Source organism: Tauraco erythrolophus, chromosome 25 (assembly GCF_009769465.1).
Source record: "Tauraco erythrolophus isolate bTauEry1 chromosome 25, bTauEry1.pri, whole genome shotgun sequence".
In the NCBI taxonomy this organism is placed as follows: Eukaryota; Metazoa; Chordata; class Aves; order Musophagiformes; family Musophagidae; genus Tauraco; species Tauraco erythrolophus.
In genome coordinates, this window is record NC_141489.1 from 7,178,104 (window position 1) to 7,196,784 (window position 18,681).

General features: G+C 50.0%; 1 protein-coding gene across 1 annotated transcript; it reads right to left on the bottom strand.

The window, feature by feature from the left end:
- Positions 1-13,672: 13,672 nt before the first annotated feature.
- LOC147527040 (olfactory receptor 6F1-like) lies at positions 13,673-15,997 on the bottom strand. The gene is made up of 2 exons (XM_086626349.1): positions 15,908-15,997; positions 13,673-14,632 (listed from the first exon to the last, which is right to left on the bottom strand). Exons 1-2 carry the CDS (start codon positions 15,995-15,997, stop codon positions 13,673-13,675), a joined length of 1,050 nt encoding a protein of 349 aa, XP_086482475.1.
- Between the last annotated feature and the right edge of the window lie 2,684 nt (positions 15,998-18,681).

Genomic DNA, 18,681 nt, shown 5'->3' on the forward strand with positions numbered 1-18,681 from the left:
GTCTCTGGGCTGCAGAGGCACCTGGGAGAGAGGGCAGGGAGGAAGCAGAGCACAGGAACATGTGAGCAGAGTCTGCCAGGAGTCTGTCACTCCACCACAAACATGTCAAAGGCACCTGCTGAGCCATGAAACTGTGCAGAGAGGCAAAACGGTTACCAGACACAGTGCTGCAAGCATCACCCAGGCCCAACGAAGCTGCTGCCAAACTCTTCAGAGAAGGACAACCTCAGCCAAGTTCCACATCCTCTTTGCGAGGAAATGCCGAGTATTACCAGGCCCAAAGAGACTGCTGCCTATCTCTTAAAATGAAAAGCTCCCTCAGCCATTTCCAGACATTCTCTGAGGAAGACCTTCACCCCTTTTCCCCCTCTCATGACCCAGCATAGGATGGAGCAGTGCACATCTGCAAAAAAAAAACCAAACCACAACAATGGAGAAAGGGCTTCAGACTCACCTGGTTCCCAAGGTGGAAGCGAGAGAAGTGGATGAGAGAACGAGGGGTTGGGCTGGCTTTTATGGTGGCCCTGACCTGCCCCAGGCCCAGAGGTAGCTTCTACAGAAGGGACAATTTTGTAAGTTGCTCATGATGAACGGAAAACATCCCAGCTAATGACACGGGCTGAGTGCTGGTTTTCCTAATGCTGCCTTTTCATTTCCTGGTTTATGCCATACCCTTCCCCCATGGAAGCTTCTTCTGAGTGTTGGGATTGAGAGGCCCCAGGATTTCTGGGGCAGGAATGTGACAGTGCTGGCAGGAGACTCAGCTCAAGTGCCGCATGGGTGCAGCGCAGGTGAGTGATGTTGTCCTGGGGCACACTGGTGGGGTTGCCAGTGGCTGCACTGACAGGAAGGGGCCCAGCTGCTCCCAGCCCTGCAATCCTTGGCTGGTCACCCGAGGGCTTCCTTGCATGAGGACGTGCCATGTCTCCTTTCTCTTTCCCTCCCTCCCACCTCATTCCAGTGGCAACTTGCAGGGTGCAGGTGGGCTGCACTGTGGGGTTTCATTGACTCTTTAAGTCTTTTACCCGTGAAACTGAGCAGCCTTCCCCAAGCTATGGGTATGGAGGGCTGCAAAGGTTATTTCCCCCATTTTTGCATTGCTGCTGAAAATCAAAGTTATGTGGGCCCTCTGTAGAAGAGGGTATTGGGGTATTATGGGGTGGACAGCACAATGCTTGAACGGAAAAATGACTTCTCAGCATGGCATACCTCTGATGAGGAGAAGATTTTTCACTTCCAAAACACCTGAATTGCCATTGCGTACAAGATGTAACTATTCTGAGGGAACCTTCGAGTTTGCTTAAGTATTCCCTGAACTTTCCCTCTTCCACCAAGGATACATCTCCCTTGCGCCTGCTCTCAAGGACGTAGGATTCCTAAAGATTGATCTTGCTTGTAAAGGCTGAGGTAAAGAAGGCATTCAGCACCTCAGCCTCTCCACGTCCTGTGCAACCAGGCTGTGCAGCATCAGAGAAGGCCCACTCTTTCAGCAGTGGCACCACATTTCCCCTAGCCTTCCTTTTGTCCTCTGTGTCCTTACAGAAGCCCTTCTTCTTGCCTTTGACATGCCCGACCAGATTCAGTTCCAGTTGGGCTTTGGCTTTCCGAACTTCACCCCTGCATGCTTGGACAGTGCCTGTGTGTTCCTCCCAGGTTACCTGTCCTTGTTTCCACCCTCTGTACGCTTCCTTCTTGTGTTTTGGTTTTGCCAGGAGCTCCTTGCTCATCTCTGCAGGTCTCCTGGCATGCTTGCCTGACTCTCTGCTCATTGGCATGGACTGCTCTTGAGTTTGGATGAGGTGGTCCTTGACTGTTCACTAGATTTCTTAAGCCCCTGTTGCCTCCAGAGCTTTATCCCACAGGACATTTCTGAGCAGACCTTAAAAACACCCAAGTCTGCTAACCTAAAGGCCCAGGCTGTGATCTTTCTATTTATCCTTCTTGCTCCCCTCAGGATCCTCACCTCCACCATTTCATACCTTAACTTTGAAGGCTGTGAACCTCTTTGGTAGTTGCAAGCCCTTAGGTGGTGCAGGAGCCTTCTGCTTCGTATTAGACTTCACCAGCTTTCACCCTGAGATTGTCCCCTGAGACTCTGTTTTAGAAGTCTACAAGAGGTGGTCAGTTTTCAAGTACCACCTTTCAAAAGCACAGGAGCAGGCAATGCCATTTGGTCTTGAGGCAGCACTGGGGGCAGAAGACCTCATGGAATTCAAGAGGAAAAAGAAATTGTACAATCTCCGGAAGGAAGGTCAGGCTTTGCAGGAAGATTACAGAGTTGTGGTTCGCATATGCAGGGAGAAGACACAAAAGTCCAAAGCTCAGTTTGAATTGAACATGGCCAGTGTGGTGTCAGACAACAAGAAAGGCTTTTTGAAGTATGTTAATGGCACAAGGAGATCCAAGGAAAACTTTATATGGATACTTGTTGAAGATGGTCACATGGCTAAGAGGAATGAAGAAATAGGAGAGGCATTCAAGGCTTTTTTTTACTTCAGTCTTTAAGAACGCTGAAAGACCTTGGGCTATTCAGTCCTCTGAGTCAGAGTACCTCGAATGCAGGAACAGTGACTTCTGATTTGTGGACACTGAAGCAGAAGGGACCAGTTGTACCACCTGGATGTTCACAAGTCCGTGGGGCTAGATGGCATTCATACCAGCGCACTGAAGAAGCTGACGGACGTTGTAGCAAATGGGGCTACATCTGGCTGGCGACCAGTCACCAGTGGTGTTCCTCAGGGCTCAATTCTGAGGCCATTTCTGTTCAATACTTTTCTCAATGATCTCCATGCAGGAGTATAATGCACCAGGAGCAATTTGGCTGATGAGAACAAACTGGGAGGTGCTGTTGGCTCTCTCGAGGGACAAAGAGGCCCTGCAAGGGGATCTAGAGAGACTGGAGCACTGGGCTAAGACTAACACAATGAAATTTAAAAGGTCAAAATGCTGGATTCTGCACATAGCAGGAGGAACACTGAGCACAAGCATAAACTAGGAGAGAAGTGGCTGGAGAGCAGCCCTGCAGAAAGGGATCTGGGGGTGCTGGTTGGCAGCAGGCTCAATACAACCAGCCAGTCAAAAGAGGTGATTGTTTCACTGTATTTAGTGTTAGTGCGGCCTCACCTTGGGCACTGTGTGCAGTGCTGGGCCTCACAATTTAAGAAGGATGGGAAGGTCCTTGAATGCATTGGGAGGAGGGCAACAAAGCTGGTGAAATGGCTGGAAGTTATGTTCTACAAGGAGCAGCTAAGGACTTTGGGTTTGCCTAGTTTGGAGAAATAGAGGCTGGGGGCTGACCTCACTGCTCTCTACAGTTTGCTGAGGAGGGGAAGTGGAGAGGGAGATGCTGATCTCTTCTTCCTGACATCCAGTGCTAGGGCATGTGGGAATGGTGGAAAGCTGCATCAGGGGAGGTTCAAACTTAATATTAGGAACAGTTCTTTAGAAAGGGAATGGTCAGCCACTTGAACAAGCTTCCTGGAGAGGTGATTGATGCCCCATGCCTGTCAGTGTTTCTGAGGTATTTGGACAAAGCCCTTGAGAGCATGCTTTAATTTTTGTTCAGCCTTGAAGCTGTCAGGCTGTTGGACCAAATGTTCATGTAGGTCCCTTTAAACTGAAAATATTCTCTTCTGTTCTATTCTGTTCTGTGCTGTTCTTATTGGATTCTGAAATCGTCTTTCCTCTCTTTTCCTTCTACTCTTCCCTTCACCTGGTGTGAGGGAAGGCCTATGAGAAAGGTAAGCTCTGGACAGCAATATCCATGGCCTTATGTTTTAAAAAGGCCATGATGGTTTCAGGAAAGAGAGAACAGTTTGGAGGGTGACCACATGAGCCAAAAAGCTCTGTATAGTTCTGATGTGGTAAGAAAATCACTAGCCGGTTCTCTTCAGGCTGATTATGAGGCTGTGTATTCACCACTGTCCTGGTTTTATCTGGGACAGAGTTAGCTCTTCTTTTTAGCATCTAGAAGAGATCCGTGTTTTGGTTTTACTCAGAGGCTCGCTCTGAGAAGAATGTTGACAGCGCACTGATGTTTGTAGTGGGCACTGAGGTCTCAAGGTCTTTTCAGCTGCCGTGTTCTTGGCAGTGTGCAGGAGCACAACAGGATAAGGGGGGAGCATGGCCGGGACAGGGAGTCCATGACTCTCCTTATGATTTGTACTTGGACTTAAGATTGAGGGCCAAACTGGCCAATTAGTATTCCATATCATGCAGCGTCATGCCCAGTATAAGAGTGAGGGTCAGTCGGAAAGAAGGGCTTTTGCCCTTCCAGGACTCTCACTTTCGGACTCTCAGAGCGCTCTCGCACGCACCCTCTCTCTGGCGCTCTCTCCTCCTGTTCATCCGGGATTGCAGCTTTGGGACAAGACAGGCCTCGGTCAACGGGTGGTGAGCACCGAGGTGCCAAGTGGTACATCACTCGTTTGTATATGTTTATCCTTGTATATATCTGTATATATATTTTGGTAGCAGTAGTAGTAAATTGTGCTTATCTATCTCAACCCACGGGTCTCTTTTCTTTTTCCTCTTTGATTCTCTCCCTCATCCTGGGGGTGGGGGAGGGTGAGTGAGTGATTGTGTAGGGTTTGGTTGCCTGAGCGGCCTAACCCACGACAAGCACTGTGCTCATTCGTTTTGGGGAAACATGGGCCTAGAGTTGAGTAGGGACTGTGAGCCATCCCCAAAGCTGTTTACCTGTTCCAAATTCCTGCTGTCGTTTAGGAACATGGTCTTCTGAGCTTCTTTCTCCAGCACAACTCCACCCTAAGCAAGAGGACCACTCTTTCCCAAGAGCTTGTGGCACTGCTGATCACCTTGCGGCCTCCCACATGCCTGCAGTTTCTCTCTGGAGAACAGCAGTTGTCAGGATTCCTGTTGGCATGATGTGCTCCATGGCCAAGGAGCAATTTCTGAGCAGAGAGGCAGCAAGCAAGGACTGATAACCATTGACTGTGGAGTAACTAGGGTTGTCTTCCTCAGCTTCCAGAGGCAGTGCCTGAAATAGGACTCACTGCCGTGTGTCCCACCCTCCAGTGCCTCCAGGAGTGATGAAGTGTATCCCTGTGTCCCCACCTATTTCCCCTCCAAAGCCATGACTTTCTTCTTCAGCAGTCAGCACGCAGATGGAAAGACCACCTAAGGGACACAGGCTGGGTTGCAACATATTTTTAATGAGTTTAGAGAAGGAAATGAGGTCACTCCACGTGACTAGGGACACTGTACAATCTCCTTCCTGAGAGGTGTTCAAGGCTGGACTGAAAGTGGTCTTGAGCCACCTGGTAAAGCCACCATCTTGTAAACTCAGGGGCGTTTCTACCTACAAGGAGATCAGACTCCTCAAGTGTCTCTGACGTACTGGAAGGTGGATGAGAAGCCCCATTCCCACGAGGCTGGGGTAAGAAAGCTATGGTTTGGAATTCAGGTCTGTCCTTATGCTGGGCTTTGCAGAAAGACCTGTGAGAGAGGATTCAGGATTTTGCAGGAAATGCAGGATATCTGGGCGAACAGACAACAAATAAGTTGGAATATGGAGGTGCAAACTATCTCTTTCCACACGTTTCAAGTGACCTGAGTGCTTTTTACACTCACAGTACATCTGAAACTGATTGTTCGTTTGGCCCATCTTTCCCTTTTCCTTCTTGTTTGTAAAACCTCAGGCGTCCTGAAAAGTGAATCCCATGGCTCAGCATTGCTGCAGGAGCGGCAGGGAGACACTTCAAAGACTGAGCTCAGCATGGAGCTTCTCCCCAGAACCTTGACTGAAGAGAATCAGTTTTTCTCCTGGAACAGGAACCTTTCAGTGCCTTGAGGAACTCGACAATCAGAGGAACTTCACCGGAGGTCATTGAAAAGGCATGTGGAAGGTGAGAGCTGCTGGTTCACTAATACTGCCAGATCAAGTCCCTTTTCCTTTCAAAGGGAAAAACAAGTAAAAGTGACAAACAAAGCACACAATGACACCAACCTCCAAGTAAGTGATGAGGGAGACAAGGAGGGAGACCAGAGCTCCTCAGGCTCTAATGGATGGGCCATTAGGGAACTGGAAGTGTAGCTTTGATGCGAGACAGGCTGAGATTAGTAGGTGACCAGAAGTACGAATGGGAACATGAGGATTATGGATGTTTGAGGAGGGCCTGTGGGAAAAGGCAACACTTGTTAAGGAATGCTTTAGAGAAGGGTCAAAGATGGGAGGGGGTGAGGGTGGGGAAGCAGGGACTGGAGAGGAGCAAGGAGGGGTAATAGAAGGGAGGAAGGAAGGAAAGAAGGAGCCACCTACACATAGACAGGGGTCAGTCAGTGCACTTTTTGGGATGAGCCCAGTGCCTGATCACTTCACTCCCCTCTCATTTCTTATTAAAGCTTTTCTTAACCATCCTTCTGTGTAACTTCCCATGTGTGAGTGCCAGTAACAGGAGAGACTGGTGTCAAAGAGAGACCTGAGTGTCTGTAACTATGCAAACAACCAATGGCCATAGGAATTGTAGGCCTGGGTGACAGCAACTGGATGGACAGGGGGTTGTGCTGTAAGGTCTAAGTGCCAGCAACCAGAGAAGATGTCATGTGTCTCAGAGCCTTCTGATGGGTAAGGTCTGGGTACAGCAACTAAATAAGGAAAAACATGTCACAGGCTGATATCACCATCCCATGGTTGTGTTTGAGGGATCTAAGAGTGTAGGGGTGATTGTGAGAGAAGTGGGTGATTGGATGCATCTGTTTGCTTGTGATCATCAGGCTGGCCTAGCTAGAGAGAAGGAGGAGAGCCAGGTGCTGGGTAAGAGGGCCCAGGCTCCAGGCAGGGCTGTCAGATGGGCTGAGGGCCTGTGATGATACTTCAGGAATGCACAAATGTGGGTGTGCTTGTGTTTCCAGAAGATGAGAGGAGAAGTGTATTTTCTCTAGGGAAATATATGTCACAGACATTCTGGAGACTGTCATGTGAAGGGCCACTCTGGATGATGAAAGGACTGGAGTAACTCTCATATGGAGATAGGCTGAGACAGCTGGGACAGTTTAACTGGGAGAACAGAATTCTCAGGGAAGATCTCATTAATGACTGCAAATCCCTGAAGGTAGCATGTGAAGGGGGTAGAGCCAAGCTCTTCTCCTTCATGTCCAGTGACAGGACATGCCACAGGATGCCCAGAGAGGTTGTGGAGTCTCTATCCTTGGAGGCATTCTAAATCTGTCTGGACATTGTCCAGGACATATTTCAAGTGGAGATACAAGCATCAAGGAAGGAGAAACTGCCAGGGATGTGGCCCTGGGATCAGCAAGGATGGTTGCATGTTGAGAACTAAGGGTCTATTTCTCCTCTTTGTAGAAATGCAGAAACCCTCATCTTCCTGTACCTGTGTGCAGAGTGCACAGAGCCCCCCACTGTGGAAATGTTCAGAATGCCGTTGGCTGAGGGAGCCACAGGTGTCGGTGCTGGAGGAGGGAGAAACCCAGAAGGAGCATTTCAGGCACAGGAAGGACAGATCATTTCTCAGCCTCACTTCTTCCTTTGCTCCCACAACAGAGTCGTTTCCGGCAGCTCTGTTATCTCGGGGCTGGAGGTGGTTTTCTGACTCTCTCACTCAGCAAACAGCACAGTTGGTCTCATCATGCACCTCACATCTCTCGTCCTCATGGTGTTCCTGGGGCAACTGCAGGGTAAGTCCTGGCTTTTCCTCAATGCATGCTTCTTCCTCTCCTCAGAAATTCTCACCAGCCTTCTCAGGTCCATGTGTGGAAATTCTTTTGAATAACAGGAAAACACTGGGAAATGTTTCCTCACATTTGTGATTTTACACCACTTCTCTCCAGACTCTCTTACTGTTGGAAAGGAGAAGAAAGAGAAGAGACACCTCAGACCCCTTCTCTGTCTTTTCTCTCCTCTTCAATCCATTTCTTTCTCTGCCTCTCTCTTCTGGTCCACCTGCTGTCACCATAGGAGATCTCAGTTGTCTTTGAGCCTGAAATTTCTTCCATTCCTGCACAAATTAACAGATCCCTTCTAAATTGCTAAAGGGACTTTAAATGTGCCACCTGCCCATGCCTCCTCACTGGCTGCATGGTCTCCATTTTCCTCCTGATTGTCAGCTCAGCAAGGGCTCCCCTCTTTCCAACATTAACCTTAGTACTGCATGGCCTCAGGTACCTGGGTGTCCTCGGAGATGACAGGGATGTGAAAAGAGGATGAATTGTTTTCCTGTAGCTCCCTGGGCCTCTCAGCCAGCAGGAGGGGTGATGATTTTAGCACACAAAGGTCAGGCATGACAGGCTGTTCCCTGATCCTCTGGGCAGTCAGAGACCAAAGAGGAGAAACAGGGACACAGCACCGCTTTTGTCAGGATCCCCACTGAGCTCTGAGCTCCTGCCCAAAACTATTCTCCACCTCACTGTCCCCAGGACTCAGGTTTTCCTGCAGGGCAAGGGACAGGGAGCCTTCTACACCAGGGTTTTGCATCCACTCCTGGTTTGCTTCCCAGAGCCTTTCCCTCCACAGCTGCTGACCGTTGCTTTCTTCTAGGGACCATGGGACAGGTCACCATCACCCAGCAAGAAGGACAAGTCACAGTGAAGCAGAGAGACACCTTCCAAACCACCTGCACCTACCAAACCTCCAGCTTTGATGTCTTGCTTTGGTACCAGCAGAGAACAGGACAAGCTCCCCAGCTGGTCTCATATCAGGCCGTAGCTGGCTCCAAGCGCAGTGACCGTCTCACCACGGTGCTGAACACCACGGGGAAATACAGCCTCCTGCAGCTGGAGGAAGTCGAGGTCTCTGACAGTGCCACGTACCTCTGTGCTGTGCAAGACACCCTGGTGCAGGGAGCTTCCTTGGCTGTGCAACAAGCCAGGGGAGGGAGGGCACGTGTCTGTGCAAGGCTGAGCTTGGGGAAGGGGCCCTCAGCTCTCCCCTGGCACTGCTGTTGCCCCTGTGCACCCATGGATCTGCAGGACAAAATCAGCTTTCTGAAAGAGACCAGTGTCATTGGCTCTGGAGGTGGTTGGCCCTGACTGTAGGGCAGAGCCTGCTGGGAACCAGGATGCCAGGGGCTTGCTCGCAGCCCCCCTGACTCAGACTCAGTAAATTCCTGTGAGCTCATGACTAAATAGGTCCATCAAGTACTGACCACTCTCACTCAGAGGCCCCTGTAGTGCATTTTGACAGACATACATGGGCCTGTTTGTTCTCTTCAGTCAGTAAAGAATTTGGCTGAGTTTGTTTCAAGCCATCAGGTTATCTCCAGCTGTTGAGCCCATCCAAGTGCAAAGTCTATGCATGAGGAGCAGAACACGCCACACAGAACAGCCCCAATTGCCAAAAGCCCAGATGCTCTCCAATTTCATAAGCAATAAGCAAAGAGACCAACATGCAAATGAAGCCTTGCAACCCCCTGGGCTCCTTGAAATCTCCTCAGAGGAGTTAGAGGGATCTATGAACATCAGCAGCTCCTACAAGGGCACAGTGTAGTAGTGATGAGCTCCCCTGGCAGTAGGGGACTGTTTGTCTGGGAGAAGCCAGACTTGCATCAGGCTGCTATAGGGGAATTTTTGTGTTATCTCTTGAGGCAAAATAAACACCCATTTGTGCTTAAATAATTTTAAAAAACAGTAATGAACAATTGCACTGTGCAGAGTCCCACCGTCATAAGTGTTTCTACAAGGGGTCTGCAAAGATGCATCACAAGCAGATTCCTTGTACACATTTGCATCAGCACCGATCCTGTGAGCGGTTGCGTGGGGCACCTTAGCACAGCCATGGGGCCATCCTTCAATCCAGCTCTCCTGCCCAAAGGTGGACTCTGAGTGCTCCCACTCCAGGATGGCTACAGGACAACACGGAGACTGTTTCTTATCTCATCAACAACAGAAACTTCACTCCCTTACAGGGAGTCATTCTGTCCCTGGAATTCCTGCTTTCCACCACTTTAACCCCTTCTGACATTGGACTTTCTTGCCCTCCGTGACGCATCATTCCTTAGTCACAAATTACCACTGATGAACCGTTACAATTTGAATTTCCCCTTCATTGCAGGTGCTGAATCTGGGCATGAGAAACGAGCCTGCGCTCGTGAAGATTCCTCCCTCTCACAAACTAGAGTCTGTGTGGTGTTTTGATACTCTCAGGCTTGAGGAAACTCCACTATCTCTGATGGAATGTTTCCTTTCTATTCCAGACATCAATTTATGCGGACAGGGTCTTAAATGTTCCCATGGCACACTACATTCATTCCTTCACCCTTACTACTTACTTTCTTTTCTTTATCTGTTTTTTTTTTTTTCAACGACTCCACCTTTCCATCTATCATTCATTAATTCATCTCTCCACCAACTTGTAACAAGCACCTCATATGTTGCGATCCTCTGGAAACTCTTCTCCTCATCATCTCTACTTGTTCCTTACTGCTTTTGCGGCATTTGTTTGGGAAAGAGCAGGCAGGGCTGGGCAGAAAGAAGGTTTTGAGATTAATTTTTCTTGTTTTTGTTCTCTGCAGTGGCGGTGGGCAGAGCTCAGGTGCAGCAGGAGCCGTCGGCAGAGACCACCGAGGGCACCGGCATCAGCATCAACTGCTCACACCCCAACATACAGTCAACCGACTTCATCCACTGGTACCGGCAGCTCCCGGGCCGGGGCCCCGCATTCCTCGTGAGCAGCAGTAAAGGGTCCAAGGAGGTGCCGGAGCCGCCGGGGCGGCTGTCGGTGTTGCCAGACCGCCGGTCCAGCGCCCTGTGGCTCGCCCGGCCCCGGCGCGGGGACGCGGCGGTGTATTACTGCGCGCTGGGAGACACGGGGAGAGGAGCCGGGGCTGCGGCCGGGCACGAACCGCGGCGGGCGGGGCCGGGCGGCTGTGTCGGGGGCGGGGGGGCAGCCCCGGCCGGGCCCGCCAGGGGGCGCTGCCGCTCCGCCCGCCGGGGCCGCCTCGCCCCGCCCGGCCCCGGCCGGCCCCGGCCCCGCTTCTGCCGTCGGCACCGGCACCGACGGGGCCCCGCAGCCCCGGGAGTTCCCCCCTCGGCGGCTCCAGGCTCGGTCCTGCCGCACGGACCGGGCATTGCCGCTGCTCACCGGGCAGGGGCTGGGGATCTCTTTCACCCACTAGCGCAGCCGGGCACTGCTAGAACAGAAAGACCCAACTGAGTCAGTGCTGGCAGAAGCCGTGGCTTGGAAACCACAACCAGAAGTTCTTCCTTGCTGGTAACTTTGTAAATAGGCTCAGATACACGACTGCAAACTGAATTCTCCAGCTCTCCAGTCCAATTCCAAGATGTCTCTGGTGCCCTTGAAAAGACATCCTGTAGAGCCAGCAGTTCCACCTCTGCACCAACAGGAGAAGGAGATACTGATGGTCACAGACACCTTGTCACAGACACACATTGGCTGGTGTTTGGGACATAGAGCTTATTGCACAGGATTCCCCTTGACTTCAGATTGAGAGAATTTGGCGTTGAGGTGAATTCCAGGACAGACGCTTTTGCTGGGCACTTGCTGAAAGACTCATCTGAGCCTCAAGTTCAGAGCTCAGGGTGAGCCACAGAGAGATCTGCCAAGTTGCCCTCCAGGGCTGAAGGTCTGAGTTGGCTGAAAGGTGGAAGGAGGCCTGTGGGCATGGAATGCTGAGCAAAGCCCAGTGCCCAGGGAGGCCTGGGTGGCTGTAGGAGCTGACACAGCTGTGACAGTCCATGTTCACAGGGTTGTGAGGCAGAGAAGAAAGGCACAGCCACCTTCCCTGTCTCAGCTGAAGACTGTTTAGGAACTCAACAAGGGAGTGAACTCCTGGCAGATTTTCGATCATTGGAGAGCAGAAGGCAGCCCATTGTCCTGCTGTCATGGCCTTGACTGAAAAACAGGACCCCGAAGGCCTGCTGGGAGCTGGGTTGTGAATGGGAGCTCACAATAACCTGCTTTCTGCAGTCACTGCCAACTGTGTGAGCCAAGGGCCCTGGGTGAGCAGTGACAGAGTAGCCCTGCTCCAGGCAGCAGAAGACATTCAAAGCAAGTAGCCCTTTTGCTTGCCTGGGTATTGGGGTTCTGGGGCCCAGGGTGGGACAAGCAGCTGGAGATTGTGGGTAATGTGAGCAGGTGAAGGGACACAGTCCATGCTGGTTTCTCTGTCCAACAGCTGGTCATCACATCTCAGTGGTCTTGTTTCCTCCCATGGGCAACACTGGGACCTGTTCTCAGGCAATCCCACCCCAGCACTGCATGTAGAAGCTCAGCTGGAGGGTGCTGACCTTCCAGCTGGATCCCACCCTATGAAGTGGAATCTGCTGCTCATGAAGCATCATCCATTTCACCTGATAAAGCCCAGGGTACTTGGTTGTTGTCCTACTGCTGTTCCAGTGTGGGCAAGCCTCTCCCAAGTGACATATTTCTGCTTTGTCAGCCCTGCTGGAGACTTTGCATGCCCCTGTTTATCTCAGAGGGCTCTAGGCAGCGTTGATTGAAAACCCTAACCCTCAATATTCTGCACTCTGCTGTGTCTAGAGTCCCTTGGACATTTCGGGTCCTGCTTTTGGTTGCCCTTCAGGGCTGCAGAGGGCTTCAACATGCCACAGACACAGTTACCCCCAAAACCAACATCATTCCTAAGCAGAACTGAAAAGCAGTGATGGCTGCCTGAAGACAGATCCAGGCTCAGGCTCTTTCTGCAGCCTCAGTGGGCTGTCCCAGGGATTTTCACAAACATCACTGAGAAAGAGAGCACAGCTGACAAGGATGGGCATCAGCCTGTCCTTGGGCACTGGTGCCTGGGCCTGACTGCAGGTCTAAGGGCCAAATGCCCAAGACAGGTGGACACGAGAGGTTGATCAATTGCCTCCAGAAGCACCACTGCTTCCAGAGGGGAGGAGCAGACCTTCATTCTGGACTCAATCATCTCACCTGGCGAGCCCTATACTCTGGTGAATCAATCCCACACTGTTCACAAAAGTGCATCTGCCCTGTTGATACCTCCTCACATTAGAGTGTTTCCTCAACAACGCCCAAATGGGTGAAACAATGGACTGTTAAAGACTGATTTGGAGTTTTATACGTGGAAATGCCTATGAAACCTAACAATTTGTATATTTTTATTTAAAAAATTAAAAATTACATTCAGATACTGGGGAGAGGGAAGCAAGAGGAATGTAAATTTTGTTGCCTGTCTTATGCTAGGAATAATGGCTCTAGGTAGAGATATCAGACATTGCCAAATTTTATCTTGGACCATTGCATGATTCAATGAAACAGCCCCAGGAATGGGGCATAGATGCATCTTGAAAATGTCAGACTGAACAGAGAAAGACATGCCCATTTCCTAAAGCAATGAGTCAGCTGCTGGGAATTCTTTAGCGGTTTCAGACAAATCCCTGACAAAATGGAGCACTTAGCAAACCGGATACAATCCTGTGGGGGGATCACTCCTCCAGTGTTCTATCAGAAAACTGTTTCTGGATGTGGTTTGTGACCCTTTCCAAGCTCTGGTCTTTTGAGCACTATGAGACATTCTGAGTCAACCCAGGAGTGAAGAGAGGGAGGTGGGTTCTCTAAGGTGGCTGTAAGATGAGTGAGATGAGCTCACTGGGGAACTGGTACCTTCTCACTATCTGTGATGACCAGGTGCACTTACACTTTGGTGAAGAACTTCTGCAGGTCAGAAGTTGTGGTAGGGAGGGAATGAAACTCTTTGCTCCCACTGAGGCCCTATGAAAGGCCACTCCACTTTTTCTGTAAAACCTGCCCCAGAGCTTGCTTCACTTCTTTGTTCCTGAGTGTGTAAATGAAGGGGTTCAACAAAGGAGTTACAAATGTGTTAAAGGTATTCACGAGTTTGTTCAGATCCAGGGAGTTATGGGTTGATAGCTTGACATACAGGAACATGGTGGAGCTGTACCAGATTGTGACAACACTGAGATGGGCAGAGCAAGTGGAAAAGGCCTTTTTGCGTCCATGGGCTGACTGGATTCTCAGGATGGAAGAGATGATGTATATATAGGAGACCAGGGTGACCACACAGGAGGCCACTACAACAATTATGGAGACTAAGAAGGTTGCCAGCTCCACGTGCCGCGTGTCACTGCAGGAGAGGGCAAGGCAGGCACCTATATCACAGAAGAAATGATTGATGACATGTGACCCACAGAAGGTCAGCCTGGATGTCAGAGAGGCCAGCAGTGAGATGGCCAGAAAGCCTCCCAGCCAGCAGCTGAGCACCAGTCGAGCAGAAAGAACATTGTTCATGAGGGAGTTGTATCTCAGGGGGTAGCATATGGCTAAGTAGCGGTCATAGGCCATTACAGACAGGAGAAAACACTCTGTGGAGCCTAGGGAGAGAAGGAAGAACAACTGGAGGATGCAGACACTGAAGGAGATGGTCTGGCTAGTCCCCAGCATGACTCCTATGGCTTTGGGAGCAACGCCCGTAGTGTACCAGATCTCCAGAAAGGAGAGATTACACAGGAAGAAGTACATTGGGGTATGGAGGTTGCTGTTCATCCACACGAGGGCGATGATGGATGCATTGCCTGTTACTGTCAGGGAGTATGTCAGTGCAAAGACCACCGCAAGGCAGATCTGGAAATGCCACGTGCCTGGGAAGCCAAGAAGGATGAATTCTTCCACACTCGTCTCATTTGCCATGTCCTTCCAAGTGCTGAGGTCCATCTGCAAAGACAGGAATGTTTCTGTAATAGTTCGTATGTCTGCACTGGTCCTTCAGATGCTACTAGTCATGTAACAAAGCCATCATTCCTGAAAAAATAGTTGGTGCAGAGCATGGGAAAAAAAAAACAACTAAGTTGAATAAGTCAGGGAAATCCTTTGCTGCAGAAACATGTTTGAACAATCAGATTTGAGCCTGAAGGTCAGGCCTACACCATCAAATGAACATGGAGAATTCTTTATTGGATCAAGCTCAGGCATCTCCTTTAGAACCGGTGAATGCAATTGCTTCCATGAGATGAAAACCCCATTTAGGAAACTATGGAGAACAGGTTGAAGGTCTCCAGGTACCTGAAAGGCTGTTCCAGTGAGGAAGGGAACAACATACCTGCACTCTTTGGGGCAGGAAAGGCTGAGTTGTGATTTCAGCAAATGAGACTGAGGGATTGGAAAACTGTCATGATAACGTGGCACCGGAAGAGATTTTCTCACAAGAAATTTCCTCTAGGTCAGTTTATCACAATGGCTTCTGACTGAGATGGCAGCAGCACAGGTCAGCAGGCTAGTGTGACAGTCATTACTGAAGGACTCCTGCTCTGGTCTCAGAACAGAGGCGTTTGGCAAATAACTCCTTTCCTCCCGACGTCTGCTTCTCAGCATAGCTACTAGGGGTAGGATTCTCCTTTTTATAATTTTGCCGTCTCAGAGCCAGGGGAAGGATTTCTGCTGACGAAGTAGAAAGATCTACAGTGAAATTCTCCTATCTGAGTTCCTCAGCTCACCCTCCTTCTTTCTCAATAGACAAAGACACTAGTGAGACATGACTCATCTCACCTTATAGACATGGCTAAAAGCCCTCTAGAAGTACCAGGTTGTCTCTGAGGACTAAGGCAGGAGTGCAGCGAGACACTCAGATGGAGAAGTCACACATCTCAACTTGGGCAGAGGTATCCCTGCCTCAGTGATCAAAGGGAAAATCCTCTGAGTTGAATCCCCTCAAGGCAGCTCCTCTGAGAAGCCAGATGAAACACAGGGTCTAATCCATGTTCTCCCTGCAGACAGGGGAGGATTCCTGAATCTCATCTCATTTCTGAACTGATCTCATGCTCAGGTGGGAGTCTAAGACAGACAGAGCTGGACCATCATCTGAAAGATCCCTTTCCCTCCTTAGGTATTTACATGCCGGAAATCTTCTGTGGCTAAAAAGCAGAGAAATGCACCTTATCGTGGCTCTCCTTAAACATGCAAGGCTCTATGTCCTGGGCAGGCTTCACTCACCAGCTCAGCCAGCAGAAATGATCCAAACAACGTCTCTTCATGCACCATCCTCCAGACGAAGCCATAGTCCTCTTGGCTGAGGGAGAACATTGGAAAGAGGCCGATTTGTTGGAGGAGCTGTGGAGGCAGTGATGTCAGGAGAAGTGAGGATGAACAGCTCTCACCTTGTCGACTCACTTGGAGCTGTTCACAACTGCCTGACGTTGTTTCTTCTCCATCCACCTAGTAGGTATTGACAGCTTGTGCTCCCGATTTGCTTTCCCCCTCACAGTCACCACTGCAGTTGCAGAAAGGGGGTTTGTGTGCTCACACACAGTGCAAAGTCTCTGCAGGTCACCTCCATATAGCGAGAGCATGCATCAGAGAGTCCCCAGCATCGTTAGCACAAAAACATCCCTCACCCACCTCATCAACACACTGAAGCTCCAACTGGCCGCACCAAGGAGACAATTTTCTGTTTTCCCTCTGTGTGTCACAGGGAGTTTGATCTCTGAGGGATTTCATGGAATTGTTGCAGACGGATAATGCTCTCTCTTCAGCCAGGCCAATTAAAGAACAGCAGCGCAATTCTCTAAAGCAGCTGTCGCACGGCGTGTTTGCCTCCTGCCTGCAGCTGTGACACGTGAACGTTGTCAGGAACTCAGTGCTGGTTTGTGTAGCCAGTTGCTGACACGCAGGAGACATCTGGAATAGCCCTGTCCCAAGAGACGGGAAGTGTCAAGTATTTGGTGCTGGATATTAACATGGTCTTGCAGCCTCCAGGGTGGGAGACAACTAAAGGCAACCATGGACACGTGAACACAGAGAGAGTAAGGTGAGGGATTCACCTACCTCATTTCCAAGCCTCTAACTGCAGCTAAGGCCTAAGTCTTCAATCTTCATTGAAGTGAAGCTCTAAGGGAAGATCTAAGTGCAAAGTCAGACAAGACGTGACTAGGGGGAAACTGATCTCCTGTGCCTCCAGAGCGGCGTCTCCAGGGGAGCTACTCCTCTTTGTTCTAATGATCATCAGCAGAGAGAAATAGATACTGCCAAGCCTCAGTCCAGCCCATTCAAAAGATGCTGTCTCACACAGATCCGGCAATCTGTGCCTCACAAGCACCTGTTTTTCTTCTGTTGCCACTGCAGATAAACTAGACAACTGGCTTAAACAACACACACACACACACACACAAAAGTCTAGACCTCTAGGCATCTAGAAATAGTTGAGAAGACTCACTCCCAAAGAGAGACTGTCTACACTGTCCAGGGCTATCACACAGGTTTTGGAATTGACAGAGTCATCTTCTGCAAGTCCTATGTCCAAGGGTTCAGTGTGGTTGAGAGAAAACTGACCTCAGCTTGGTGTGAGGGTGAGATGCAGCTAATAAGAGTCACGTGGCCAGCTTGAGCCCATTTGCTGACACAGAAGCCCTCTCCATGCTATCTATGGGTCCTAGAGTACCACGAACATGAATATGGGATATAGCCATCGGGTGTCAGTTCTCAGAGTGGCTGGTAGGACAGCCTGAGGATTGACTTGTGATCGCATGATGAAGCAAGCCATGCACACGTGATAAGGTATGCAGGCCCTGCTGTGAGCTTGTGCTAGCTGGGAAGTTCAAAGGCCACAAATGATGTTTTGTTTTAAACAAAAGGAGGGAATATTTAGATCAGATATAAGCAAGAAATATTTTAGGATGAGGGTGGTGAGACACTGGAAGAGGTTGCCCAGAGATGTTGTGGATGCCTCATCATTACAAGTGATCAAGGACAGGTTGGACTGAGTTTTGAGCAACCTGATCCAATGACAGGTGTTCCTGCGAATGGTGGATGGGTTGGACTAGATGATCTTTCAAGGTCACCCACAACACCTTAATTTCCTATACTAAGACTGAGATGCAAAGTATGGCACAGAACTCAGAAGAGAATCCCTCTTCCTTGACAGCTCATTTGGACATCGTGCATGGCAGGAGCAGGATTCGGCAGCACTCAGCAGCTTTGGCTTCTGTCCCCATAGGACCCTTCTGGATGGTTCCACTCGTCCTACTGGTAAGGGGTGCAACATGTTTGACAAGGTGAGGCAAGAGTGTCTTTGCAAACACCTGCGAAACTGGGAAGGAGAAGTTTAAATTAGGTATGGAGGGGGAGGTCTACTACAGATTGAAGAGCAGAGAAGTCACAAGGGGCAGAAGAGGTATGCATGTGGGACAACAGGCCAGGGGAGGCTCTCACACTGCCTCTGTGGCACAGGAGGTGGTGTAGCTACATGTCTGCTACACATCTAGAGACCTGTTGCTCAAGAAGAGGAGGCCAATGACATCTTCTTCAGGCAGCTGGGGAAAGCCTCACAGTCACATGTCCTGCTACTCTTGGATGAGTTTTACCACCTCAGTATCTGCTGCAGGAGGAAAACAGCTGGCTACAGCAAACTAGGACATGTCTGGGGCATATGGAAGACAATTTTTTGATGCAGGCAAACAATTAATGGACTAGGGTAGAGCCTCTGTTGGACTTACTTCACAAAAATGAGGAAGAACTGTTGGATGAGGTAGTCAGAAGACCATATCTTAGTGCAGTCAGGGACCTACCTGTTTGGCAGGATGTCACAGGAAACTGCCCTGGAGCACACAGGGTCCCAGGAGGGCTGGCTAACCTTCAAGGACAGCCTCCTTAGAGCACATGGATGGTCCTTTGCAATGTGTGAAAAGGTGAGTTGGGAAAACCCAAAGCACAGCTGGAGTGGAAACTTGCAAAAGATGTGAAAGTCAGCAGGAAAGGTAACTGTAAGTGAA

Bases quoted from the DNA above. Each gene is read 5' to 3' on its own strand.
- LOC147527040 (XM_086626349.1), bottom strand. From the start codon at position 15,997: ATGTTCTCCCTCAGCCAAGAGGACTATGGCTTCGTCTGGAGGATGGTG. The intron at 14,633-15,907 runs GTGAGTGAAGCC...CTGTCTTTGCAG, and splicing joins CATTTCTGCTGGCTGAGCTG to ATGGACCTCAGCACTTGGAA.